At 34.5% G+C, this 27994-nt stretch overlaps 1 protein-coding gene across 4 annotated transcripts in view; it reads left to right on the top strand.

Annotated features, from left to right (window-relative positions):
* LOC104852909 (N-deacetylase and N-sulfotransferase 3) overlaps positions 1-27994 on the top strand; it is a 175764-nt gene that overhangs the window by 69047 nt on the left and 78723 nt on the right. For all 4 annotated transcript variants that reach the window (XR_004515714.1, XM_010610738.2, XM_010610745.2 and 1 more), the window contains exons 5-6: positions 17018-17203; positions 22060-22188. Coding sequence is in view for 3 of the 4 variants with exons in the window: in XM_010610738.2 (XP_010609040.1) it covers positions 17018-17203; positions 22060-22188 (315 nt within the window). In the remaining variant the exon portion in view is untranslated. The remainder of the gene's footprint in view (positions 1-17017; positions 17204-22059; positions 22189-27994) is intronic.

Raw genomic sequence — 27994 nt, 5'->3', positions numbered from 1 at the left:
AAAAAAAAAAAAAAAAAAAAAAAAATGCAAAAAGGAATTGGAGAAGAGAAAGCCATCCCAAAAGCCCTCACAGCCAAAGGCTTGTGAAAAATAGCAAGTTACCTCCTCTCCAGTGACTCTTCACTGAGGTATGGCAGCTGGAAGGAGGGCCAAGGTTGAAGGCCAGGAGGACCGAAAGGTACATGCCAGCGCCCAAAAATAGGGTGGTGTTTTTTCCCTCTATAATCATAATTACCTGGTTTTCTTCCATGAGGACAACAGTCTGGCCAGAAGGAGAAGGCACAGAATGCATCTGGGCCTTTTAGTCTTGCAGGACCATCTGGTAATATGAGTCTGATCCCTGGGACCTCCATTGCAGGTGGCAGTTTGACATCCAGTGGTCACCTTTGCACTCAGGGCATAGCACAGGGGGCGAATTGTGACAATTCTTATCATAGTACTTCTAAGTCCTTCCTAAGGTGGCCTGTGTTTCCACAGTGGTAGCAGGTAAATTTAGTCATCTGTCTCTTCTTAAGAAGGCAGAGGAGTTTTTATCTTTTTCCTGATGAATAGTTCGCAATTTAAAATAATTGAAGGGTTTAGTTCTCACTCTTCTTCGACCTCTAAGAATACATGTCTGAAGATGTGTCCTACTCCAATCTCCCATCCAATTGGTAGGTCATTAGGAATCTTGTGTAGGGACTGCATGGACTCTAGTAGGAACTGGTTGTTTCCCTGGCTGCCTATCTTCTGGCCTTCTAAAATTAACAATATTATATTCATCTCTAAATTTCATAGAAGCTTGTAATGCTGTTTGTCTCTCATTAGGAGTCACTGTTTGATTTAAGAGCAACATCACATCTTTTAATTCTAGTTTATAGGTCTCAGTATATCCCCTAAAGATCTCAATGTGCTTATCAGGGCTATCTGAAAACTTTCCCAGATCTTGTTTGATATCTTTGACATCACTGAGAGAAAAGGGCCCATGATGGGTAAGATCAAATCCTCCACCCACCTCCTTTAAGGGATACTGTCCATGAGGATCTTCAACAAAATTGGAGAGGGATGGATATAGCCCAGTCAAGGCTTCAGTTAAGGTTGGCTTGGAAGCCTCACCCTTAGAGTCTGGAGGGCGGTGAGGGGAACCTCAGGCTCAGTAATAATAGATGAGGCCTTGATTAAGGTTGGCTTGGAAACTTCATTCTTAGGATCTGAAGGGCAAGGGAGGGGACCCTCAGGTTCAGTAGTAGTAGGTGAGACTTTAATTAAGGTTGCCTTGGAAACCTCATCCTTAGGATCTGAAGGGCAAGGGAGGCAAACCTCAGGCTCAGTAAGATGCATTTGATTACGCCTTAAGGGCCAGAGGTGTCTGGTTTTCCTGTGGCTTACATTTACACTATGAACACAAGTAAGGTTTGACTCTTAGTTCAAAAAAGTCTGAACATAAGGTAATTTTGACCATTTTCTCTCTCTCTCTTACAGTACAATTCTACTTGTGAAATAGTAGCATAATCAATACTGCCCTCTGCATTCCACTTTGCCTGTAGCAGGTAGGCAGGCTTTGCACAGGTGCAGAAAAATATTAAACAGTTCTTTCTCAATATGTGAGGATTAAACAATTTCCATTGCTTAAGGATACATTCCAAATGTGTAAGAGAAGTTTCCATCTGCAAAACAACAAGGGAAAAATAGGCATCCCTTTTAATCTCTACTCGGTTTCTAAATCCTCTTAAGTTGTCTTCCGACGTGTCCTGCACCACAGGAGGTGGCTGCTATCTGGAGAGTGACCAGAAGATAGGTAGGGTCAGACTAGCCACCCATACTAATACATGCCTACCTTCTCCAGAAAATCACACTGCTATCTCCAGCATATGTTTCCAAAGCACAAGCTACTGTTGACTCTAGCTATAGCAGTCATGTTTAAAGAAGGCAGCATTGCTAGCAAAATTAAACCAATAATCAAGAGACTTGAGCAACTGCTTTTCAATTCTTTGAGAGTAGGGAGTGAAAATCAAAGGGAAAATTGGAAGTGGTTATAGCACTTCCTAGCCTGCAAAAGAGATCACCTCCAGAGAAAGATAGAGGCAAGCAATGGCTAAGTAAATCCTGCCATGGCTCCTAGAGCAAAGAAGTCCCCAGGACATTTGTGCTGTCTATCTAATGACCTAGGCAGTATTCCTTAGAAGCAAGACAAGGCTGTTTTCCTCAAAATCCACTGTAAAATTTCTGTCTCTATCTCTGCCACACACTTATGAGACTCACAACATCTAGCAACCACAACTTACACATTATTGAAAGTACTTCCCTCCCCTACACACATAAATGATGAGCAGTAGGCCTAGGAGGGAAAGAAAGCCAGGAGTTTGGGGATTCTCCTTTAAACTGACTGTTTGGTCCCATAAATATTGTGATTTAAGAAATAGTCCCTTCTGGTCTCACCAGAGGTCAGTTCTTTCCACAGGGTTTCAGGTTCAGTTTCCTGTACAAAGGAGACTTTGCCTAGAACAGTAAGTGGGGATTATCACTTTTATATGTGTTCTCCTGGAAAGGCAAAATTCTGTTGACCAGATATATGTTCCTCATCTAATATGACTTTTCTCTCTTTGGCGTTAGCAAACACTCATTTTCTATGGGCTCTACTTAAAAGTTTTTAGCTGTTGATAGGAGGGAAAGGTAGACAGTTTAGGATTCCTCCCTCTCTAATCTTTGGCCTCCAAAAAGGAAAATGTAAAATGATGGGAAAAGATCAGAAAAAGGCAGTTTTTTGTTTGGGCTCATGGTGAGTTATTAAAACAATTTGCCCATGTGTCATCATTCTCAGTCTGGAAAGGCAAGAGTAAGGAATCTCCTTTTTTTTTTTTTTTTTTTTTTTTTTTTTCCTGATGCCCAGGCTCGAACTCAGGACCTTGGGCTTGCTAAGCAGGCACAGTGCCACTGAGTTAAATCTTCAGCCCTGAGAGTGGGGAATCTCAAGAGCAAAAGTTGCCCCCTCACTAGTGGAAGGTCAGACCTGAAAGAAAACTGAGGCAGAACAAGCTTAATATTCTCCTTGAGAGTGTGGAAGAGGGATCAGGCCCAACAGACTGTCTCAGTAAAACCTGTCCACCAAGTCTTAAGGACATCTGCTGGCCTACTGCCTTTTAACTAGCAGTTGAAGTCCCATGATTTAATAGGCATGTATATTTCCTAAATATAAATTAGATTTCATAAAAAGACCCATTTATAGAATTTCATAAATTCACATTTTATGTGAATCAAAGTCCACTAGGGGATGCTCTAACATTATTTTACCCTTAGCACTGCTGTCTAAGACAACAAACAATAATAGTCAAAATAAGACAAACAGTTCAAACAAGGAACACCAGTAAATTCAGCAGCTAGTAAGTCTAAATGAGCATATGCAAAACAGGAATATAAAACCTTGCCTACAAAACTAAAATATCCCATCAAAGAAACATCATTCTCTTCCCATGTTTTCAATTTAAATTTATCACTATTTTACCAAAAAACAGTGACCAAAAATACCTAAGAAACTGACAAACCAAGATGACAATTTCTGATTACCTAAATCAGTCACTATCCAGAACCCATGAGACAAAAGCAAACTCTTAACCTCCTTCCAATTATCACAGTGGAACCTCCAAATGATATAGGGGAAATATAACTCCCAGCCTGCTAGATATCAGATGTGAGAAGCTTATGTTCCCTGAAATCAAAGAATGAATTCTAAGGAAAACAGAGGTTAAGAGTATGAAAAATGTATATAGAGAGATAACGCCTTAGAGACAGGAGAAGTTCCAAAACTGAGTTGCCAATGAGCCCACTTCTCAAAGGAAGTTTTATAGAGCAAAATCTCAAAGTGGGTAACAAAATCAAGAGGTGGGTACAATGTGGGTCAAAACTATGATCAACCAATAAAATTATAAGTACAGCCACCTAGGTAACATTGATCCAGTGGGGAAGTCGGTCATATAGCAAGTGTACATGCAAAGAACAAAGACATTTTTAGGAAGGGATGGATCAGGAGGTCCTGGTCACCCACCTTGGTGGCTGAGGCCTAGCTAGACTTTATTGAACCAGGCGATATCAATTATAGTATAATGTTTAATATATTACTTATCCCTCAGGGATGTATGTTGGGCCTGGTCATTCCATCTTTATCTTGAGGCCTGGTCTGCAGCAACAGTTGTAATATGTTTTCATCTCTTCTGCACTGATTCTCTCAATGGCCTATCCCTGTCTGACTACCTATAGTGTTTCTACCTAATTTAGCTGTCTATAATACTTTTGACATTTTAGATTCATTATATGTTCCAAGTGTTTGTATACAAACATCCTACTAAAGATTAATTCTGTTATTTACATGCGTTACATTTTTCCCAACTTTCTGTCATCCCTATATTTTATGACCTTATCAAGTTATTTTTAAAGTGGAACATCATAATACCACAGTTAATGAATTTAAGTAGATCCCAAGTAGGTCTAATAATCATCATAATTTCAAAGTAGTATATCAACTACAAATCTGCTTAATTCAACTAATATTCAAAGCAGTCACATAAAGTATATCAAGGATCTTTATAAAACCAAGAATAAAGATGTTTGTGGCATTTTTCTGATAAGAATATAGAACTTTTATTTTAAAATGAATTTATATAATAAGGTATTAAACATACTTATTCATAGTTATTGCTTTCTTCTTTATTAATTATCAATAACCTGCTTAGTAATATCTTCAAAAATTTCATGGGGTTAACATTAAGTTCATTGACTTAGAGATTCCAAACTGTTACAGTTCTTCTCTTTTTTTGAAAGTTTGGCATATTTTCAACTCATAATTCTTATATTTGTCTTATATTTGCTCTTTATCTATAATTAGGAAAAATATTTGTATATCAAATCCATATGGTTTTTGTTATTATTTTTGCCTAGTGGTACTGGGAATTAAACCCAAAGCCTTTTCCATGAGCTTTATATCCTCATCTCTATTTATTTGTTTTGTTTTGAGACAAGGTCTCAATAAATTGCTGAGTTACCCAGTGTAGGCTCAAGCTTTTGATCTTCCTTTGTCAGCCTCTCTGAGTACTGAGATCATAGGCCTGCTCCATTACATCAAACTTTCCTTTCATCTCTTGTGTGAGTTTTACACCCTGGGTATATAAGAGCCCCAAATTAAATCCTTATTTTATTGGAACATTTACTAATTTAATAAATATATTCTCATCAGAACCTGGCTACTATCATCTGCATTTTATAAATGACAAAAGTTATTTTTTTTTAGGTATTAAGCAATTTCTGTAAGCTACACAGTTGAGTTGTAGATCTAGCACTTAAATTCAAATTGTTCTGTTAACCACTGTGCTACCTAGATGTTTTCCTCCTTTTCTCCAATTACAGTCTTTAAAAAGGAATTACATTTTTAAATAACTTATCCTTTAGCTGCATTTCATTGGTGCATTAGCAATTATTTTACAACTATATGGTCATAATAATAGTTTTTAAATCTACTTTCCTAAGTTATAATATCATATTAATTTTCAAAATTATATATTATTAATATTTTGAACTCCAAGATTGCATTGGCATGTTCTCTCTGGAGTTGTATTACTCCCATATAGATAGTAAAATCACAGACAGTAGAGCAAGAGTAGTGAATATAAAGAAAGATTGAAGGTATGTATCAAAGAGATATGAATCAGAGATTAGAAATATGTATCAAAGAGGAAACAAAGATCAGGTTTAGCTAATTCAATGGAAATGAAATTACAAAGGAGAAAGCTGAGAAAACTATTTCTGAAACAGAATGAATGTTTTTTTTCATTGAATAAATAATAAGAAAGGAGAATAACAGGTCCATAATAGCATCAATGTTTGAGCCTTCTATATTTCCATGTATAATTATTTAAGGTTTTAAAAATACAGCTGGGCATGGTGGCACTCAGGAGGCTGAGGCAGGAGGATCACTTGAGTTCAAGACCAGTGTGGGCTACATAGTGAGTTCCAGGTCAGTCTCAACTGCATAGTGAGACCCTGTCTAAGAAAAAAAAATTATAATAATTAACTTTAAAAAATAAAGTTTTAAATATACAAAATGCTGTTTTTCTTTAGAAACTGTATTATGTCATCTGTGTCAGAATATCCCTTTCTCACCTAAATCTACAGTAATACACTTAATGGCTTCCTATGTAAATTTATCAATAAGCTCTTGAAAGTGTATTTCATTATCCCAGGAATTCAGAATCACTTTCTTTGTAAATTCCCCTCCAGAATACCTTTCTTTCCATTCTATGGGCAGACTTCATAGCTTCTACTAAGATAAGAACTTAAGAAAAAGTAGTCTTTCCATTTACTTGTAACAGAAATGTGAAATTTTATCTCCAAAACAAGTATCTGGTGGTTTAAACTGGTTTTATAAAAAGAAAAGTAAATTTAGTACATGTTCTATGTGAACATAGTTTCTTGCTGCTGCAATTTATGTGAACATTAACTGAAAGTCTCTATGAATTATTCTGAAGTAGGATACAAGAATGGGAGTGAAAGGTTCATTTCTTCCAAATTTTAACTTTTTTAACTTTCCAAATCTTAACCTTTTTCCAGCCCCTTTAAGTAAACCTTCATTTACTTAAAATGAAGTGGGATCATATATTTTAAGGGGTAGTTATAAACAGCTGGGATAGAAGTAAAGGTAGAATAAATAAAAATAAATTCTTCTTAAGTGCTAACCTTGAGTTTGCTTTGGAATTTTCATATCTCCCACTCCGTGTTCCCAGTCATTCAGTAATTTTTCAGTTCTTTTGTACCATTCTCTGCTACTTTTTAAATTGTTTCTTCTCCACTCTTCTTCTAGATTATTACAGTAGTCTCCAAACTAGTTTCCCTAATTCTTCCATTCCTTTCCTCTAATGTATGCTCAGATCAAGAAATGCTATAAAACTCAAAATTCTATGACTCTGTTTTCACTGTGACTGTTTTCTATGATTCTGCAGGAAGATTTTTGACTCTCCTAAGGAAAGATACAAAGAGTAATTTCTGAGTTCCAAATATTTATGAGACATTGTGTTTAGTTCTTTCCTTACCTCCTTAATTTACACGACTAAGCACCAATAAGTCTGATTATTCCCATGTTAAATATGAATAAAATAAAGTTCAGGAGTTTATATGTGATTTTTCTAAGATTACATAGCCAGTGGGAGCTGTAATGTAAGAATTTTATCTCTAGTCTGTCAAGCTTCCAAATAAACCACCATACTTTGTCATGCTACTAATACTATTACTGATTACTTTTACACAAACCTCGTGTCACAATTTTATCACTTCACTAAAAGGTTATTTTAAAGCAAATTCGGTATATTAAAATCTGATGTTTTATAGTCTTTTTTTTTCTTAAATGGCTATTTGTATGATTTACATAATTTTTTGTGTTTGTGCAACTAGCACCACAGACCCTGTCCTGGTGGCTATTATAAATACCACAGGGTATGCAACACTTATCACAAATAGACATCACCAACTTTTCTATTCTTTCAAGAATATAAAACTTCAGTTAAGTTTAGTGCTATGAAGACTTTTAAAGATTTAATCAACGTTGTACAGTTTCAGAAAGATTAAATGTGTTTGAAGGTCCTATGGTAATTTGAGACTGTGTTAGAATTGTGTACAGCATTATTATTTCTCAGAGACCCCAGATATCCAAATAAAACTGAATGCTTCAAACTCTTGAAAAAGCTAGATTAAACTAAACTTCCCAACTTCTCCGTTACACCACACAAAAACAAAGCTTTACTTTTTTTTTTCCTGCTAACTTTCCTTTTTGTGTTTACTTGAATAAACCCTAGCAATTAAAAAAAAAATCAACCTGGCCCATGCAAAGTACAAGTGTTCACATCATTTTTTAGAGTATTTTCAAAAGGCATGTGTTTTAATGGTGTGTCTGTGAGACACTCAACAAAGATATGATGTCTCTTTAAAAAATCTGAAGAGAACTCTAAGAGAATAAAACAACATGCCCTGTAAAGTGAAAATGTACTTTAAAATAAATTACAGAGATATTAGGGAAGACTGAGAGAGAATCTGTCACTTGACTCTAAATTCTGTTTTCCTAGAGGTTATAAATGAGAATGAATGATGGATAGAGGTTATGTGCATATTTTTAATCCTTTTTCCTTCATTTGTACTGAATTTTTAGTTTAACTTTGGTTTCTGAAATTTCTTCATGAATTTGGCTTCCTAAAAATCGTGCAAGCTCATCAAATAATTCAGCTGTTTCCTTGCATCATACCTAAAAAAGAAACATGTGATGTCAAGGATGGGTTTTGCTGATGTCAGTGCTACAGACTTGTCACATTTATATTTATTACACACCAGGGTATTCTTCAAATCCCATTTTGTACATAACATAGCTTCAAGTACTTTTGCCAGAAGAAATGTATACACCATTGAGTAAAACTTTTTGAAAAATACAACTTTTAGTGATAGTGTATAATTTAGGGATGTCTGATTAAGTAAGAATTCTGAATTGTTTAAGTGCAAAAGTGGAAGGATTCTTTGCTTATTTTTTTTTTGAAATTTGATTAAATTTTAACTGTAGAATTTATGAACCAGAAATTGGAAAATGATGCCATTGTTGAAACTTGCTTTATGGATTGAAGCTGTGTTAGCTGAAGCAAAAGGTTTGATATGCAAGGGCCTAGGGAAAGTGCAAGTAAGAGACTCTGGAGAGAGAAAGCCGGAGAACTGTTCAATTCAGTGCAGATTGACCTGAAGTGAAAAAAGAGGGAAAGAAAAAAGGCAAGGGTAGCTGTCTTAGGCTGTCCAGCAGTTCTGGGAAAGTGTAGCAACGCCACTAGGAAATCCTGGATCCAGAGACCTATACTTTTTGTCCCACGAAAGAGTCTGTTTCAGTACTCTTGGTGCATTCAGAAGACAGCAGTTGGAGCTGTGGTCAGAGTTTGAGAGTTACATTCTGTGGTTGCTGCAAAACAATTAAATCTTTTCTTAAAAGAAAAAACTATACAAAACCCTCCAAAACTCTTCTGTCTCTATATTTCATTCATTTCAGTTATAGATCTTAAAAAGTTTGGATGGATCTTATTTTATTTGTTTGAAAAACAGAGAATGTTGTTAATTGCCTGAAAGTGAATTAAACAACACAAACAATAACTTTGCTTATATCTTTCATAATTCAAAATACTGCAAAATAGTTTTATTGCCCTTACTTGGTTAGAAAATTGAGAATTGGTGAAGTTATATACACCCCTATAATTAATATAGTGAAACAACAAGCTTAAGCCTAGGAGTCATAGATGTGTGCTTTCTCATGGTACTATGCTGTTATCTCCAGGATTTCTGGCACATTGATAATTTCATTTCCATGGATTTGGCTATCTTTGAGTATGGAAAGAGTAAGATTCTTTCTTCTTTATATAGTTAAACACTAACCTTTTTTCAGACATAAATAACTTCAGAACAGTAAAGTCAATCTCTGCTTTACATCTTTATCAAGAGATTTTTGTGGTTTTTTGTTTTGTTTTGTTTTGTTTGCTATTGTAGCCATGCTTTTTGTGATGTAAACTGTAAGACATATTTCTTTACAGAGGTTTCTGGATTCACAGAAATATCACCAACTACTAGGAAAGTTCACCTAAAGCTCAGGTTTTATTATGGTTTCATTACATAGGCATGGTTGACTGACTCACTGGCTATGTGACTGAACTCAATCTCCAACTCTTTTCTCTTACCCAGAGAACAGGCTGACGTTACCTGCCTCAAAACCCCAACTTTCTAATTGCATGACTGGTCTTTTTAGAATAGCCAAATCCCAAAGTCATGACATAAACTCACATATGCTCTCAGGGGGTCAGTAAGAATAAAACACTCCTATTACTTTAGAAATTCTGAGGATTTAGGGTTATTACCAGGAAACAGGAATAAAGAAGACCACCCAATGTCTTTATTTTACAAGAGCTATCATCAAAGAATGATTTTGAATCCCTAAACCAAATACATTAAAAATAGCATGATCATCACAACAGGTTTTTCACACACTAGCCAAGGAATGAAATTTATAGTATGAATTAAACAGTACCATATAAGGAGCCAGACCAACACATAGTGGCCAAATCTATAACTATCAGGAGAATGTATATAAATGTCTCTTTATGCTCTAGGAGGCTATTATTTCCTCAAGTGAAAAGAAAAATGTTCACGATAGATTAAGATTAAATCATAGATTTAAATAGTGCATTTATATTTAGGAAATTTACAATAATTTTAAAAATTATTTCTAAAATCAAAAAGATTTATGCCAAAGAAATATAGAATTTTTAAATCTCAAACTTAGCCATTACTTTTCAAACCCCTTTATTTCACAATTGAAAAAAAATGAGATTATTTTGCTAATCATATCTTATAAAATTTTAAATTTTAAGCCATCATAAGAAATACCATTATATTTAACAACTTACATGCAACACCAAACTTTAATTCTCTAACCTAGAGATAGATCCTGACTTCTCTGGTGGTGTTCAGTTACATCCATTGGGCCACCATGTCCACAATCACTGCTATTTCTTACTTTCCCTCAGTCACAGCAGCGGCTGTAGGTTTCAGAGGCCCTGCAGGGCCTCACAAGCTAAAATTTGTTTGTGGACCATCAGTTTTACACTAAGAAAGCAAACTGTTTTTAGACATTTAAAAATTCTTCTTATATTCATGGAAACAATTTAATAAATTTGGGGTTTTCAATATATTTTATGTGTGCATATGCATGTGACTTTTATATTAAAAGGGTTCTAATCTCATTATCCAAAATGCTCTTATAATCTGGAAAAAAAATGTGTTTCTTTGTGAAATAATATCTCAAATAGTTACTATTCTTGAGGAAGCCACTGAAAAATCAAAGAGAAAGGAAGGGAGAGAGAGAGAGAGAGAGAGAGAGAGAGAGAGAGAGAGAGAGAGAGAGAGAGAGAAGAGAGAGAGAGAGAAAGACCAAAATACCAAGGTAAACATAGGAAAATTTTATTTTGAGCCATGTAAATTGTAAATTCTCAACACTGAGATAGTTAACCAAAGCATGAACTTCTACATACTGAGAAAATGGGGTGTCAAAACCAAAATAAAATGCAGGAAAGCATTTAGAAGTACTTCTAAATTATGCTGTAATGAAGTTTTAAAATGTTTTTCTCTGCAGATTTTTCAGTAGCTGATTGACTTCCTAACACTGGTTTATTTTAAATTACATTAGTTTGCATACTTGGTACTCTGTGAAGTACAGAAAGAGGTAATGGGTCTTCTACACATTAATGGAAATTAAAAACTATCTTCTGTTTATAAAGATTGAAATAAACATTAAAAGTACCATTCTTAATTACTAGTAAGACTTTAAATAAAGAAATATTGTCAAAGATAGCAATAAACAATGATTTTTTTCAGTAACAAAATTAATTGGGTTTACTTGAATATCTGAATGCTAATTTTGTTCTTAGAGCCTGTAGTTTTTTAATAAATTTTTCTAAGGACTCTACCATCACATTTTACTTGATAAAACTGAATTACTGTTACATTGGATGTTTGTTCTTTGTTTTTTGTTTTTTGAGACAGGGCTTCACTATGTAGTTGATACTGACATGGAACTCACTGTGCAGCCCAGGCTGGTCTCGAACTCACAGTGATCCTCCTGCCTCAGCCTTCCAAGTGCTAGGATTACAGGTGTGCGCCACCACGCCCGGCTTCTTTTTTTTTTTTTTTTAATAATTTATGAAAATCTCGTGATTTTCATTTTTACACAATAAAACTTAAAATATATAAATTTAAAATAAGCAAATGTGTCCGTTTTGCACTAAAATAATTTTAACTACTGTCTCAAGAAATTTTTTAAAGTATTATTTATATAAGTATTCAAATTTCATGTGAGTTATCATTTGTCCATTCTTCAGATGAGCTGATATTTTGATGGAGATAATTCAGAAAGTAAAAAAATTAAAAGTAGAAGGTAATTAGAACAAGTCTACACATAATGTTCACTGATATTTTTCAAGTGCTTGTTGTTGGCAAGACAGGTAGATAGCAGTGAAAACAGAACCCAAATTTCATTTCATGAAGCATATCATTTACTGAGGAAGAGAGACTTTAGGTAATTCATTATACAAAGAAGAGATTGCAGATATATTCGGGTAAAATGTTCAAGTAGGAAAACTGTAGAATGAGAAAACCCACAAAGAGGAGAATACTAAGGTAGGATAGTTCTCGGTGAGTTGCAAGAAAAGCTTAATGTGACCAAAATACAGTGAAAGGTAGAGGGAAAGTGACAAAAAAATGCTAGATTAAGAAGCAAGGTTCAAATCATGCAAAGTTTATGACCATGCTATGAATTTTACATTTTAGGTGCATAGTGAATTTAAGGAAGGATTTTGAATATAAAGTCATATCATCATATTTGTGTCTTTTAAATATTTTTGCCTATTGTGTAAAGAATGGAGAGCATGGCAAGAGAGGAAATGAGTATAACATTAGGAGTCTGTGTGAAACAGCTATAGGGTAAGATAGTGAAATGGACTAAGATGATGATGACAGAGTTGGAGAGAAACTGTTATATTTAAGATATGTACTGGAAGTAGGACCGGTAGGAGATGATACTGGACTGGATTTATGATTGAAGGAAACAGATGACAAAAATAGCATCTATCTTTTTGACACAGCATCTGATTGCTTGATGATTGATACTGTCATTTAATAACATGGAGCCACCAAAGAGAAAGAGCAGATTTGGGGACTGAGAGATGGAAGAGTGTAGTTTTCAGACTAAGGAATCTCACCTATGTTCTAAAGTATTTACTTTATATTTTATAGTCATATAGCCACATTCCTCAGTTCTTTTGAGGATCCATATCTCCTTCCTTCTATGTAAAGGAAAATCTTTACATAGATTACAAAGTTCCTGGATCTAAGATTATATAGACTGAGGAAAAAGTTGTTGGGGTAGAAGTTATAGTTTACCACAGAATCTTCATGAGACAGGATCCCCAAATCTATGGTGAAAGTGGAAAAGGTCCTATCTCTTAGGAATAATTTTAAAAAGGTAACCCAGAAGTTTCAGTTCTCAGAGTATGGTGAGTAATAGGATCATAGCATGTCAAAACAATGGAGGCAGTGCAGCCTTGACAACAGTAAAAAATAGCATTTACTGAATGGGTTACATATTTCAGAAATTTCACTAAATGCGTCCCATATATTATTATTACTTCTGAGCTGTCTGAGATACATACTCTTTGACAAGAACATAGAGAATACAACATGAGGCATAGAGGTTATAAGTCATTTTCTGAAGGCCACACAGGTGGTAAATGGAAAAGCAAAATGGCCAGATATGTGTGAGTTCAGGACAAGAGTTTTCCACCATTAAACTCTACTACCCCAGAACACAAATAAAAAATAAAATTTCAGAGTCAAAAGCTAGAAGGAAAATGATAGACTATATATGCATTGGTTGCCAAATATTGTTAAATAATCCAAAATGAGGGAACTATCTCTGTCTCTGCTGGACTGTTTCCATTATACATAGTTCCTAAAGACATAACTGACTACTTTTTGTCTGTTTGTTTTTTGGATTTTTGAGACAGGGTCTCATTATGTGGTTGAGACTGACCTGGAGTTCACTATGTAGCCCAGGATGTTCTCAAACCCACAGCGATTCTCCTGCCTCAGCTACCACGCCTGCCCTCAAGGTTAAATTTTTGATCAACAGAATTTTTTTTCATTTTTTTATTTAATTTAATTTATTGGTACATTCTAGGTAGACAGCACAGTTACATACATTACTGGGATCTTGTGCCTTTACATGCCAGGTCTTGGTTCTCATTTTTTCCCTTTGTCCCCATCCTCCCTTCACCCCCTCCACCCCTCCCCCACTTCAAGCACTTTAATTCCAGTTTTACATTTTCTCATATTTTTTTCCTTTCCCCTTATTCCCCATTCCCTATCCTTCTCACTGTCCCTACACCTTTGGTCCTTTTCTTCCTATTTGCTAATGGTCCCGTTAGTATCTTGAGTACTATTTTAGTTTCTCACACTAGAGAAACTATTTGGTATTTGCATATGTGTGACTTATTTATTTCACTTAGAAGTATATCCTCAAAATGTACCCATTTACCTATGAATTAATCTGCTTTATCATTCTTTATGGCTGAGTAGTATTCCATTTTATAGAAAAACTACATCTTCTTTATCCAGTTTCCAATTGATGGGCAGATGGGCTGTTTCCAAGTTTTAGCTATTACAAACTGTGCCGTTATAAACATGAGTGTTCATATATCACTGTGGTATGATTCTTTTAATTCTTTTGGAAAGATACCCAACAGAGGGATGGCTGGGCCAAATGGAACCTCTAATCCTAGTTCTTTGAGGTATCTTCATATTGACTTCCATAGTGGCTACACTAGTCTGCACTCCCACCAACAATGGAGAAGGGTTCCTTTCTCCCCACAACCCTGCCAACATTTGTTATTGTGTGATTTCTTGATAGCAGCCATTCTTTGTGGGGTGAGGTGAAATCTCAGTGTTGTTTTCATCTGCATCTCTCAAATGACCAGTGATGTGGAGCATTTTTTTATATATTTACTTGCTGCTTTTATTTCTTTGTCCGAGAAATGTCTGTTCATTTCAGATACCCATTTTAGAATTGGGTCTTTATATTTGGGGGTGCTGGTTGTTTTGAATTCTTTTTATATTCTAGATAATAGTCCTTTGTCTGAAGAGCAGCTGGTAAAAAGTTTTTCCTACATTGTAGGTTGTCTCTTAGTTCTGTTGATGGTTTCTTTTGCAGTGCAGAAGCTTTTTAATAAGATGAGATCCCAGTTGTTGATTCTTTCTAGTTCCCGTGCTACTGAGGATTTGTTCATAAAGTCTTTTCCTATGCCAGTGTCTTCCAGAGTTCTGCCTAACTTATCTTCCAGCAAGTTTAGTGTTTTGTTTTTATATTTAGATCTTTAATCCACTTGGATTTTAATTTAGTGCATGGTGACAGATAAGGGTCTGCAGAATTTTATACAACTTTTCAGGCATTTAATTTTGAATTTCAAATCATTTTGAATTTCATTCTTCCTTCATCCTGTGCTCTTCAAAAAGTTCTTAACTTGCAATTGTTTGGCTTTTTCCTTTCAATACCTGTGACTGAAATTCACTTTCTTTCATCTGGTCTTTATGACTGTACTCAATTCTTAAAACACTTTTGATGAAAACTGACCTTTTCTAACACGAATTATATGTTGGTACATGACTCTTAGTTGAAAAACTTGCTTTAGTTTGAGTTTTTAAAAGCCAGTTTAAAAAGCAAAGAGATATTTCAATTCCATTTTTCTGTAGTTCTAAGTGATATAATGATAGTTTCATAGTAATTGAAACTTCTAAAAGTTCGTGGATAAAATGAAGAACATTAATCTCACCCTTTCATCCTTCAGCAACACAGGTATGGTCCACCCCACCCTCTATACACTCATTCTCTCACAGCACCATTTTAGTGGCTGTCATTTCTAGCATCTTCAGCTACAGCTACGAAACTGAGTTTTGAGCAATGAACAAGGTTTATAAGAGGAACGAAACATTCCGCTTGAGGGGGACAATGTGTACAATGTAAAGGAAAGACGTGAAGGAAACTACAACTTGGGAAGAGAGGGATGAGTGATGATAGATTCCATGATGTTGCTAAGTTGGAACCAAATATTGAGTACTTTTTATGCAATTTGAAGAAATCTGAATAGATGCTAAAGTAACAGCAAACCATTGCAACATGTTTTCTTCTGTGCTCCATTCACTTCCTTCCTCTTTTGTTGCTATTTAAGTTGAAAGACAAAGCTAGCCATACCTCTTTGAGTTCATTCTTATCCATTTATGGCACATTTCTACAATTTAATCCACTTAACAGCCTTGTTCCATGGTTCTCAGTATGTGAAATTGCTCTTTGGCAGGAAGATAGCCATAGGTAATTCAAAGGAAGCCAATTTAAGTGGAACCCTGAAAGCCTATCAAGCAATTGAAAAATACAAATACAAACAGAAAAATGAGAAAAGATCATTTGGGAGAAAAAAATATATGTCCACTGCTGAAACAGTGGGTTTCCCTTTTCGAAAAGACATATTTCTTCTTTTGTGCCTGTGCAGTTATCCATTATGGCAAAGAGCAGTGTATCAGGATTAATGGACCGCCTCAGATGGAGGACAGTTCCCGTAATACAAAGTTGTCCTGAGCTCCCACCACTGTGATCAAGATTTCACATAGGTTTATTCTAGAATTGACGGAACTTAAGCAGATCCAACTAAATAAAAAACACTGCAGCCCCTGATTAGTTATTCCATGAGTACAGTGTGTGTGTGTGTATGTATGTGTGTGTGTGTGTGTAATTTTGAAACTTTTTAAAAAACTGGATTCCTTTTCCATTATTTGGCTTTTTCAATACTTTCTACTTCCATTATGAGGGCTTCAACTCCAAAGAAAATTGGTTTACAGAATTGTATTACATTATCCAGTCAAAAGGGTACTTCTCCTGAGAAAGGGAACATTGTCTCTTACTGGTCCACATATGCTGAGGGATCAACAGAAATGTGGCAAACTTGATGGAACCTGTGCAGCAAACAATAAAATGCTGTCAGCTAACCTAGTGAACTTGCAATGTTCACTGTTCCTCTAATAAACACTGGCTTTATTGCATGTAATATGGTGAATATCATTCCTAAGCAAATGTTTGTTATTCAACTCACTGAATTGTGAGCAAACAAAAACAGGTGGCTTTGAAAGAATGTGTTGAAGAGTTCAGCACATTGTCTGTCCCACCTTTTAAACACAAATGTATCAAGTTCAGTACTGCTGAATGATTACCTAGCTTCAAAAAGTCTAGAGGTCTTAATATCTATCCCTTTAACCGTGCCAAAGAATAAGTAATGATAGATTTCCTAAACAAGTATACTTTTGAAATAGTACAATTGAAAGTCCTGGGGTTAAAATACAGTCACTTTAGATCTTCCCATAACGGATGTTTGTTTGGTCTTAGGAGCATGGCATTCCTACTGACATGGGCTATGCAGTAGCCCCACACCATTCAGGTGTCTACCCTGTACATGTGCAGCTTTACGAAGCTTGGAAGAAAGTTTGGAATATTAAAATCACCAGCACTGAAGAATATCCACATCTGAAACCAGCTAGATATCGGAGGGGCTTCATCCACAAAAACATCATGGTAAACTTTCTCCATTATTCCTAATTCTGCTAGATTTATATTCCTCACTTGAAGCAAGAACAAAAGAAGAGCAAAAAAATTAAAAGCTTGACTTTAGCCAAATATGCTGTAGGAAGCATATTTGTCATATCTAAGCAAAGGATGTTCTAATTAATGTTTTTTAAACTGACAGTACTGATTAGCTGGCAATGCTGTGAAAATACTAAAAAAAAAAGTTACATCAAAATTTCAGAGGATTTTTAGAAGCTATCACTTCCTCAAAAACTTATTTACTAGGTTAAAAAAATCTACCTCCCCCTATATTAGCCACTTACCCTTATATAAGCCAATCAAACTGTATTCTTTTAACTATGCCAGCCTAAAAAATTAAACTTTTTATAGCAAGCAAAGAGCCGACTGTCCAGTCCCACATAATCCTTATCAGATGATAATACAGAGAACAGATGATAGATAATGTCAATGAAATCATTTCTATCCATTGCCTAATTCTCTCCAGGGTGTTTCTGTTTTGCTTTGTTTTTTACATAGGTGGCAAATGTATATTATCAAAATAATGTTACTACCTAAAACTTTGTGAGACCTCCCAAAATAAGTAATTGAATCTTAATGTTTCCCAAGCTAGAAAATCCAAGGAAAGTACTAGAAAGACAGTAATGGACCTCCTAGTAACTCTCAAAATGATAGATTTGAGCAAATATCCACTCTCTGGAATTAGGTGTAACTGATTTTTCTTGCAGTTTGCTGCCTGCAAAAATTACAGTGGATAATGACGTTTCACTTCTCTCAACTCACGTCTTGACTTTTCCCTCAGTAAAACAATGTTGTAAATGTTAGATGCAGATAGAATGGCCACATTTTATCCCAGCTTGTCCTTTGGCTGAGCAGTAAGAAAATGAACTTACAATACTGTAAACTGTCAGCCTTCTGACCAGAGAGTTTTAAAGACCTGCCTTATATAATAATTATGTAACAACAAGCAGGCAAATGCTTGTTTGTCATCTTAAAACAATAGGAACTCATAAATAGTCAACTTAAGTCCATAAAGACTTTATCAAGGTTTTTTTCTGTTTTGTTTCTCTTTTTGTACTGCCAGAAAACTTGCTGGGATATTTCCCTTGAGATATATTGAGTTTCTGTTTCTCATGAAAAAAATATTTTACCTGTATTATAAATGTATGAATCTTGCAAGTAATAAAAGCAGTCACAGATTTCTTGTTTTGACAGGGGTGTCCTCGTAGTTCCACTTTTGCATAGGAAGCCTCTATATTTGGTTTGTGAGTGCATGCAAGAAATTTCCAAGTAGGAAATGTTCAGCAAGCACTTGATTATTCAATAAGAGAGAGAGAAAAAAGGGCTAGAAGCCATCCCAAAAAAGATACAGCTTGATACCACAAGAGCCAGTGTGCCCTCCTACTGACAGACAGCAAAAAAAAAAATGAGCAAGGAACTGAGGTATAAACCTTAGGTCAGACATGTCTTTTCCTATATGACCTGAGGAAAAAAAATTAATGGCCCATTCATAAATCAAACTCAAAAGACTTAAACTCATTATCTTCCCTTAAAACCCAGCTGCTTCTGCTATTCCCAGTTCAGTTCTGCAATTTAAACATCACATAGAGACCACATTTCAAATCAGTCTCTAAATTCCATCAGTAACTTCTTTATATCTTTTCATTTGCTTTTAGCACAACCACTATCTTAATTAACTGCTTTTGTTTTCATGTGTTAACTGTTGTGCTAATTTGTTGTGTATTCATAGCCTCTATCTACCCCACCACTACCACTGCCTTCTGTGCCAAAGATGATGCCAACTTTTGAATCTTTCTATACTGCTGCCTCCATGCTGACCTTTCTAACTTTTATGAGTTACAGTTGTTTCCATGCCCTTCAATGTGCTCTTCCAGGTCCTGAAAACAAGCTGGATGAAGCCTACCTTAACTATCTTCCATTTCTGTGCAGCTTATACACTCACTCCAACCAAACAGGCCTATAACAGTATTGCTATTTCTGAACTTCTACCATTCTTTCCACCTGGGATGACTTTCTGGCAACTACCTATTTCCATACCCTTTATTCTTCAATATCCAAGTTTGATATCATACATCATTTACTGTAAGGCACCTTGGTATATGTCAGTTCAACAACAAACTCAGCCTGCAGTTATCTTGTTCTCCTGAGTTCCTAAATTCTCCCTGGGACATAAAAATCATGAATTTTAAGGTGTCTGAGTCCTAACCCTAAAGTTTCTGAGCTTCTAGTCTTGTGTTTTTTATGGGGTAATTTTTTATCCTCCTACAGTAAATAATTGGTGGAATGCCAGAAACTCTCCTCTCGTTCCCGGTTGTGTATGATCTATGGGAAGATCCAGAGACTCTGAGCAATCAGATACACTCTGACTCTCTACTAACTGTTGCCATTAGAGATGCCCATTGGCAGAGGCTCCCACTAATCCTACTGGCAGTGCCAGGTGGTCTTTACTAGCCACAAGCACTGTTGACAGTTTTGCTAGTTTGAAACCTTAGTTACAAGATACTTGCTTCAAGTACTACTGGCCAAGATTTTTACTGATGGAGGCTTTCATAACCATGCAGCTATAAGGTTTCCAAGGTTTTATCAGGGTCTAAAACTTTAAATTTGATAGTGTTACATTCCAAGAAATGTATCTACAGAATAGTCCACAGCAAAATACCTAAAAAAAAAACCTCATTTCCTTCTCTAGTATGAGAAAGCTGTTTGAAGGAGTATGTTCTGTGTCCTACAGCATTTTATCTCCTGAGTGGCCCACTGCTTCACCCAGTGGTGCACTGCCTCTGCCTCTCATGATGATGCTTATACTCTCAGGAGGAAGAGTCCTTCCTGGAGTTGCTGGGTAAAGCCTCAATTTCCTCTTTGCTATGTTCAAGCTTAAATAATTTAAAAAGAAAAAACTCAGGCTGGGGATTTAGCTCAGCGGTTTGGTGGACTGCCTCGCAAGCGCAAGGACCCGAGTTCGATCCCCAGTACCAAAAAAAAAAAAAAAAAAAAAGAAAACTCAAATTACTTTTGATTTCTATCTCCACTTAGAAAATTACCCGGGCCACCAAGCTTTGAGGACAGCTCTATATATATTGTATAATTTTTCAAAAAGACAATCAGACTAAAAAAAAAAAAAAAAAGAGAGAAAACTCAAATTACTTTTGATTTCTATCTCCACTTAGAAAATTACCCGGGCCACCAAGCTTTGAGGACAGCTCTATATATATTGTATAATTTTTCAAAAAGACAATCAGACTGAACCCTAAAAGTGATTTAGCTAGAGTCACGTACTTTTGAAATGTAACACTAATCTGGCACTTAATCATATGTGGGCATTTTATTATTTAGCTTTTGAATCTATATCTTAAATTCTTCAAGTGTAAATAGCATTTATCTTCATATTCTCACACTGACTAGCATGGAGTTGGAGTGTTTGTTAATTAAATGAAGCAATATTATATAAGTCATTAACTTCCAGAAAATGACATTTTTAAGACATGTTAGAAAATATATTTAATTCAGTTAGAATGCCATTTCTTTTAGCTACATTTTGTTGTTGTTGATCTTATGCATAACAATGTATAATGCTTTTAAAATGTTTAATGTTTTCAAACAAAACTAATATCCCATGATTTAGATTGAAGTTCTTTGAACTATACTAAAATAAGTTTCTTACAGTATAACTTTTACCAATTTATTAAAATAAATAGGATACATAGTTTTTATTTACTCAGAAATATGATATATTGATTGAGCAGAGAATTGTTTCCTGAGAAAAATTTCCAAGAACTAGATAAAAATTTATTACAATATATGTTTCATTTATTTTATTTTATTTTATTATTTATTTATTTATTTTGGTATCAGGGATCGAACTCAGGTCCCTGTGCTTGCTTGCAAGGCAGGCGGTGGAACCACTGAACTAAATCTCCAACCCTTCAAACTTTTAAAAATAAAGAACTAGTATATTTGTAGATGATTGCAAAATAAGGCAAGTCCTGAAAAGGTAATATTTTGAAAGGCTTCCTGAATCAAATGTACTTTAAGAATCAAAACAATAAAAATGGAAATCTATTTGCTTATACCAGTAAGCAACAGACTTACTTATGTATGATGATAAAATTGTGTAGTTTCCCAAAATATATTCATTGATTTTCTGTCAATTCAAGTGAGCGTTAATATACAAAGGATGAAAAGACTTTTCACTTACTAAATGACTATTCATCATTTTATTTATGAGCCATTCTAAGAGTTAATTATCAAATGGATAACCTCTTATGGACTCTTGGAACTGGCAGGCTTCACACTTAGAATTTTGAGCAATTACTACATCTTTTAGATTGAAGCAGATACTTTGATTTATGTTTTAGGTATTTGTTCTAAATTAAATGTCATTTTCTAAAAGGCACATTAAGTTAGTAATTGACCTCATCTTCTAAAGCATGTATAGAATTTGACAGAAGGTATTATTGTTTATATTTTTGCTTATGAAGATTACAGTGTAGCACAGTTAATTTCGATCTAACTTTAATTTTAATCTTATTTTTACTTTTTATTTCTTAAAATGCTAAAGTATTTTAGGTTTCACAACAAAAGCATTGACTTTAAGATTTTAAGTGGTAATAAATAATACAAAGTCTACTTTAGTTTTAAGATATATTTGCAATTTCTCTCATGGTCCCTTCTGTACTAATCTCATTCTCTCTTTCCAACAATGTGAGGTTTTCCTAGGTCTAGAGTTAAATAATGATAACACCTTTGCAACCATTTTTCATGGGAGAAAAAGTTTCTACAAAGTAATTGGTTGAAAGGAGCTTTTCTCTTGTACATTTTTCCTTCAGGTTCTTCCAAGACAGACCTGTGGCCTTTTCACTCACACAATTTTCTACAAAGAATATCCAGGAGGCCCTAAAGAGCTGGACAAAAGTATTCAAGGAGGTGAACTTTTCTTCACAGTCGTACTCAACCCAGTAAGTACTTGGAGTTTTTCTTCAAACAATGAAAAATAACAGAACACATGAAAATCACCCTGATGAAGAGGCTAGGGTTTGGTTTTCAGCCATTTCAGCATGAAGTTGCAGCTCTAAAACAGTAGTAGAAACTGAATGAAGCATCTAGAAATGAAGACATATTATTGTACAAGCAACAGCAACATGGTGAACTTAATGGTAGAATGGGGGAGTGCTCCAGCCAACCCTTTTCTGCATTGGAAAGTGAACACAATTTAAAGATTCCTGCTTTTGTGAAGAGCAAGATTTTTCACCTACAAATCTCTCCTATTTCTGCTGGGAAGCAGTTGGATGGGGTGGTTTTGTTTTTTTCTTAAGCAATCATTAGCTTTATTGCTCCTTTTTCTATTTAAGATATAGGTGAAATAGTTATATTTTTATAAATATAAATGAAAGGAATGCGATAACTAAATACAGTCATTATTCCTACATTCATGTTATTTCCTGCCTGGGTAACAGAGAAGCCCGTTCTAATGGGCTACTGCTCTTCCTCATTCAGTTCTTAATACTTATGTATCAACACTCAGTGAACCATTTGCTCTTATTTTTGCTTGAGGCAAGTAGTATAAAATTGTATGGGGAAAGAAGAACTAATTGAAATAAGGTATATAAGGAAAATAATTTTCTGTGAGAAAAATCACTAACAAAAAAGAAAGCTAAATTCATTTATCAGATGTATGGGTTTGCCCCTGGCATTAGCAATAATCAGGATAAAGCACTCCTCCAAAAAATTCTACCAGGATAAGATAGAAATAATCTGAATAAAATTTGAAAGACTCCTTTCTTGACCTTAATTGTACAGGCCTACAAATAAAATCACAAGTACTTTTGTTATTTACTCTGTTTTAATAACTGTATTTTTAGCTTCTAGAATTTTTTAGCTCCTAGAAATATAGGTAACTCCTCTTCAAAAGAAATCTTCAAGTGTATTCAAAACTGGAGATCATATAAAAATGTGGCATTGGGCCAGGGATGTGGCTCAGTCGTTCTGCCCCCTACCTTGAAAGCACAAGAACATGAGTTTAATCCCCAGTACCAAAAAATAAAAGAATAGCAAAAATATGGCATTTATCAACCTTGAGATCCCCAAAATATAAATAATTAGAATTTGAACAACAGAAATAACCTGATTTCCTAACTTATCAGTTTTTTTTTTATTGAAATGTCTTTTAAGTCATATCATAGGGCTTTTTTCTCTTTTTTTTTTCTTACTTCAGCTAATAATGCACAGGTATGCCTGTCCATGAACTGAAGACTTATATCCCTGTTTCCTATTATCTATCTTTTATTTTTCCCTTTAATTATGAATACTTTCTCATATATGACAAAGCACAGATATATAAGCTTGTGTGTCTTGACTCAGTTAAAACACTTTTAAAATGCTACCATTTCAGTTTAAGACCCTTTATGACCCACAAAATTCTGATATTTTACATTTCTTCTCATCATGAAAAAATAGGACTCTGAACCACTATAATTTTTTTAACTAATAGTTGCTTTGATGATTCCTGGTAATAGTGTTATTTCAGGATTTTCTAAAACAAATGAATTTTATTTAACATGAAAGAAATTCAAAATCAGATCATTCATGTGCAGTGAATTTATATTAAAAATTTCACCCCCATAAGAAATGCTATTTTTCATTAATTAGAAACAAATTACTTTAAAAGTTCATATAGGAAAGCTTGTTTTAATCTTGGATACTAATTTAGTCTAGCTGAACAAACTCTTGTTGCTGTTGAGGTCTTTGTCAATATTTGGCAATTGTATTATCTTGATGAAGACATCCATTAGGAATAAAGGGTTTTAAAAAGTTTGAAAAATTGTTTTTCTTGATTCAGAAAACTTTCAGAAGGGAATTACTTTCAAATAGACCTTTGGACTCAAAATAAGTGATAAATCCCATCATGTACCATAAGATAAACAATGAATACAAAGCCTTTTATCTTGTATACCAGGTCCAGTATTGGGATGCAGCTCTATTTATGTGTGAACATGTGGTTAAGAAGTCTATATTTCAAATCAGCCAACCTAGCCATAAGGAAATCCGCTATCATTAGGGTTATCTGCCTTGCAGAATGGAGTAAGGAGAAGTGGTATCTTTCCTATAAATTCTCATAGTAAAATTAAATGCTTGAGTAAAGTTTTTGTTAAACTAGTTTCATAGCAGGCCAAGACTAACATGGGGTCACTCAAAATGGTGACCTGGGCCAACTGAATTCTCTTGCTTGGAAGTTTAACTCAGAAACTATAAAATGATGAAGAAATCAGTAGTTAAGAAATAGAGTTGATATGTAATATGGAAAACTTCTGATGTAATCCTGTTGGTCCATGTATGAGATTAACTGAATATCTATGAAATGGCTGCCCCTAGGCTTATCCCCAATCTCCTTCTAAATCATGACAGAACAAGGCCACATAAGGGTTATTCTTTCAGCAAAGACTTGGGTGGAGTAGGCACAATGGCTGCTCTTTAGCCTGGACCTGAATCCTCTGGGACTAGTCAGTGTGGTCCTCTGCCAACTCCAGAGATTTGGAAGTAAGCTGAACCTCTTTGTAGAGGGTCTAATGATTAATTTTGAAGCTTGAAAGGCCTTAGTAAAATCCTTTAGGAGGAATCAGTTGATTTTACTTGCCGTCACATTATTATATTTTGCTTATTCTATAGTCTCAGCACCAAAAAAGTTTGTGGCATGGGGTAATGCTTGCAAAATATTTTATAAATGAATGAATTAACATAAATGGCTAAACCTCAGGAAAGTGTTTCTGGCAAAGTAAATTACATTCTCCCATAATAGAATGCATTCAGCCATTAAAAATCATGTTATTTAATAATTTTCAGTGACACTGAAAATAGTCATGATATATTCAATGAAAAAAATGTCCATTACAAGAAAACTAAATATGAGCATGGAAATAAACTAGATGGAATTCAGTATAATATTAGCTCTCAATATCCTAGATTACGAGATGAAATATCATTTTCATTGTCATCTTTTGTCTGTTTTTTATAAAATGTCTACAACAAATATTTATTACTCTTACATCAAGAAATTCATAGGCATACACATTAAATTCATAGACATACATTAAAAACAATAATAATAAAGAATTATATAGTAGTGAAGGACATAAATGTAATTATTTTTTGTTAGAGTATATCAGTGATAGAATTAATACTTTGTCAGTTCTAATTGTTCCCTGTCTTTATATCATGTTTTGCCTAATACTTGCCTTAGTGTGGATATTTGTGTATTTATCTTTCCTATAACATGAGGCCATTCTTTTTTTTATGCTATTCTTCTTATAAGAATTATTTGTGTATATTTAAACTTAAACTTTGTGCTTCTTCTCATAGGGCAATATTTTGAGTGCATTAAGAGGTCACTAAATGTTTTTTAAACTGAATGCATGAAGAGTTGTGTTTCAGGGCATTACTTAATTTTTAAATGGCCTTAACTCTTTAACAGGTTTTTGCAAAGTGACAGTGAATTAGATTGAGGTGGAAAAATGGACTATTGAATCTGGAAAGGACTAGCAAGGTTGTCTATTCGGTATCTAATTTTAGGTGAGGAACTTTAATACGAATGATATAATTTAGCTTGCTCAACTTCACATCTGTAATATTCTTATGAGAACCTTTTTGACTCGTAGTTCAGTGCTTCTACCACTATGGCATACAGATTCAATACCCCTGGTTAAATTGGCCTTAATGCAATGAACATTACCTCTTAATGTGGGCCATTACCTGGTACTGGGAAAATATGTAAGTGGCTTAAAATTTCAGGCCATTATCTAGGAAAAGGCAACTAATCTCTGTGTTGAGTAAAAATAATTATAATAATGATGATAATAATAATAACAAGTTCTTTAAAGAAAGTCTTTTATAAGCAGTTATAGCTAAGAGGAAATATCTAATCTGCTTTTAAGGAACTATAAATAAAAGCTCTATTCATTTTTATTAAAAAATAAATCTTACTGACATTACTTATAAATTGATAATACTTTTAACTTAAAGCCAAAGCTTTTTATTTCATTCATATGCTACCCTCCATATCAACTCTTACCATTAATGTTCTTCACTACTAAATGATATAATTAATTGCCATTGTAAGACTAACAAAACCACAGGAAAGATTAAGTCTGTTAGAGCTATGTGCTTAAGAAAAAATCAGGAGTTATTGGAATGGATGCAATATGAAGTCCCTGTGTTCAGAGCCAAGTACTGAAAAAAAAAAACAAAAAAAGGAGACGGGGACAAACAATTTTTCCAAATCAATCAAATCACATAAATTTAGCCAACTATATATCTCCAGGATATCACAAAAAACTCTTCTCACAGTCTTGCACTTCGCTTTATATTTGTTTCAATAGGACTCAGTGTTTGGCATGCATGTCGAAAGATGACTTGAAATTATAATCATTACAGTAACCTAAGCATGTTGGAAACCAAAAAGAAACTGAATGTTATCATGCATAGTCCATGAGTCAGAGTGAACAGCAAAACCAGGCTAAACTACATGTTGCAAAATGAGCAGCAACATTTGGCCAAAATGGTTGTCAACAATTTCCAAATACCCAGTAGCTGGTTAATAGGTATTATGTAGGACACCCAAAGCCCAAATTTGCCTCTTTGAGAGTATGACTTGCAAAGAAGGGATAATTTGTTCAATTGATTCATTAAATAAATATTATCATTCCTTGTTTAATCGTTCTATAGCTTCCTGATCAAGCTTCAGGATCAAGGGAAAAGTCATTCACATGAAAAGAAACAAATGAAATCTAGTTCCTTCTCATTTTTCTGAACTCTTATTTCAGTCATCTCCTGTATGGACCCTTTCATTCCCTGAATACAGTTTGCTATTCATTCTGTCTTCAAGTGCCACCACCTCAAGTGGAAATGCTCTCCTAAAAATCTGACCTTCTAGGTCATTTTTCTCCCCCAACCTTCTGGTTTGATTTTATAGGTTTCTCTTCTTTATTTGCATAGAATCTGTGTCTCTCCCTAATATAACTTTCCCACAGTATTATAACCAACTATCTTTATCTTCCAGTAGTTTCTGAGCTTCTTGATTTTAAAAACCATATATTATTCTATTTCATATTCACAAAACATTGAAAAATCTTCAGGCTTTGGTTGGTTCTCAATAAATGAATTATTTTCCTAGACCTGCATATGTGCTATCCTTCAAGTTTCAAAGGAAATCTCTTTAACCATGCGAGTACCCAACTACAGAATTCACTTGACTCAAGTGGGTTTGCATAACTATGCTTTTATTCTCTCTTGATATAGCATCAAAGGTCTACGGCCATACCAACCTGAATGCACATAATCTTGTCTGATACAGCATCAAGCGAGGCTTTTAAAAATTATTAAATTTATAAAAAGATGCTTAACTTTACTCATCATAATAAAAATGCAAAGGTAAACTATACTAAGTACCACTTCTTATCTACCAGATTGTCACACATTTAAAAAATTAAAATTGTCTTTTAGCTTATCTATGGAAAACACAAATACTCATCTTATTCTACTGGATGTTCAAAATGGTGAAATTTCTAATGTGAGAAATTTAGCAACATCTAAAAAATCTACATTGCATTTAAACCTTTAGTGGGTCAGTTCTACTCTTAGGACTTTACCTTGAAAAAAAGAATTAACTGCCAGGCGTGGTGGCTCACACCTGTAATCCCAGCACTCAGGAGGCTGAGGCAGGAGGATCGCTGTGAGTTTGAGACCAGCCTGAGCTACAGAGTGAGTTCCAGG

The sequence above is a fragment of the Fukomys damarensis genome, unplaced genomic scaffold, assembly GCF_012274545.1.
Source record: "Fukomys damarensis isolate Sample0158 unplaced genomic scaffold, DMR_v1.0_HiC HiC_scaffold_38, whole genome shotgun sequence".
Classification (NCBI taxonomy): Eukaryota; Metazoa; Chordata; class Mammalia; order Rodentia; family Bathyergidae; genus Fukomys; species Fukomys damarensis.
The sequence above is the reverse complement of the archived record's forward strand: the minus strand, read 5'-3'. Positions and strand labels throughout refer to the sequence as shown.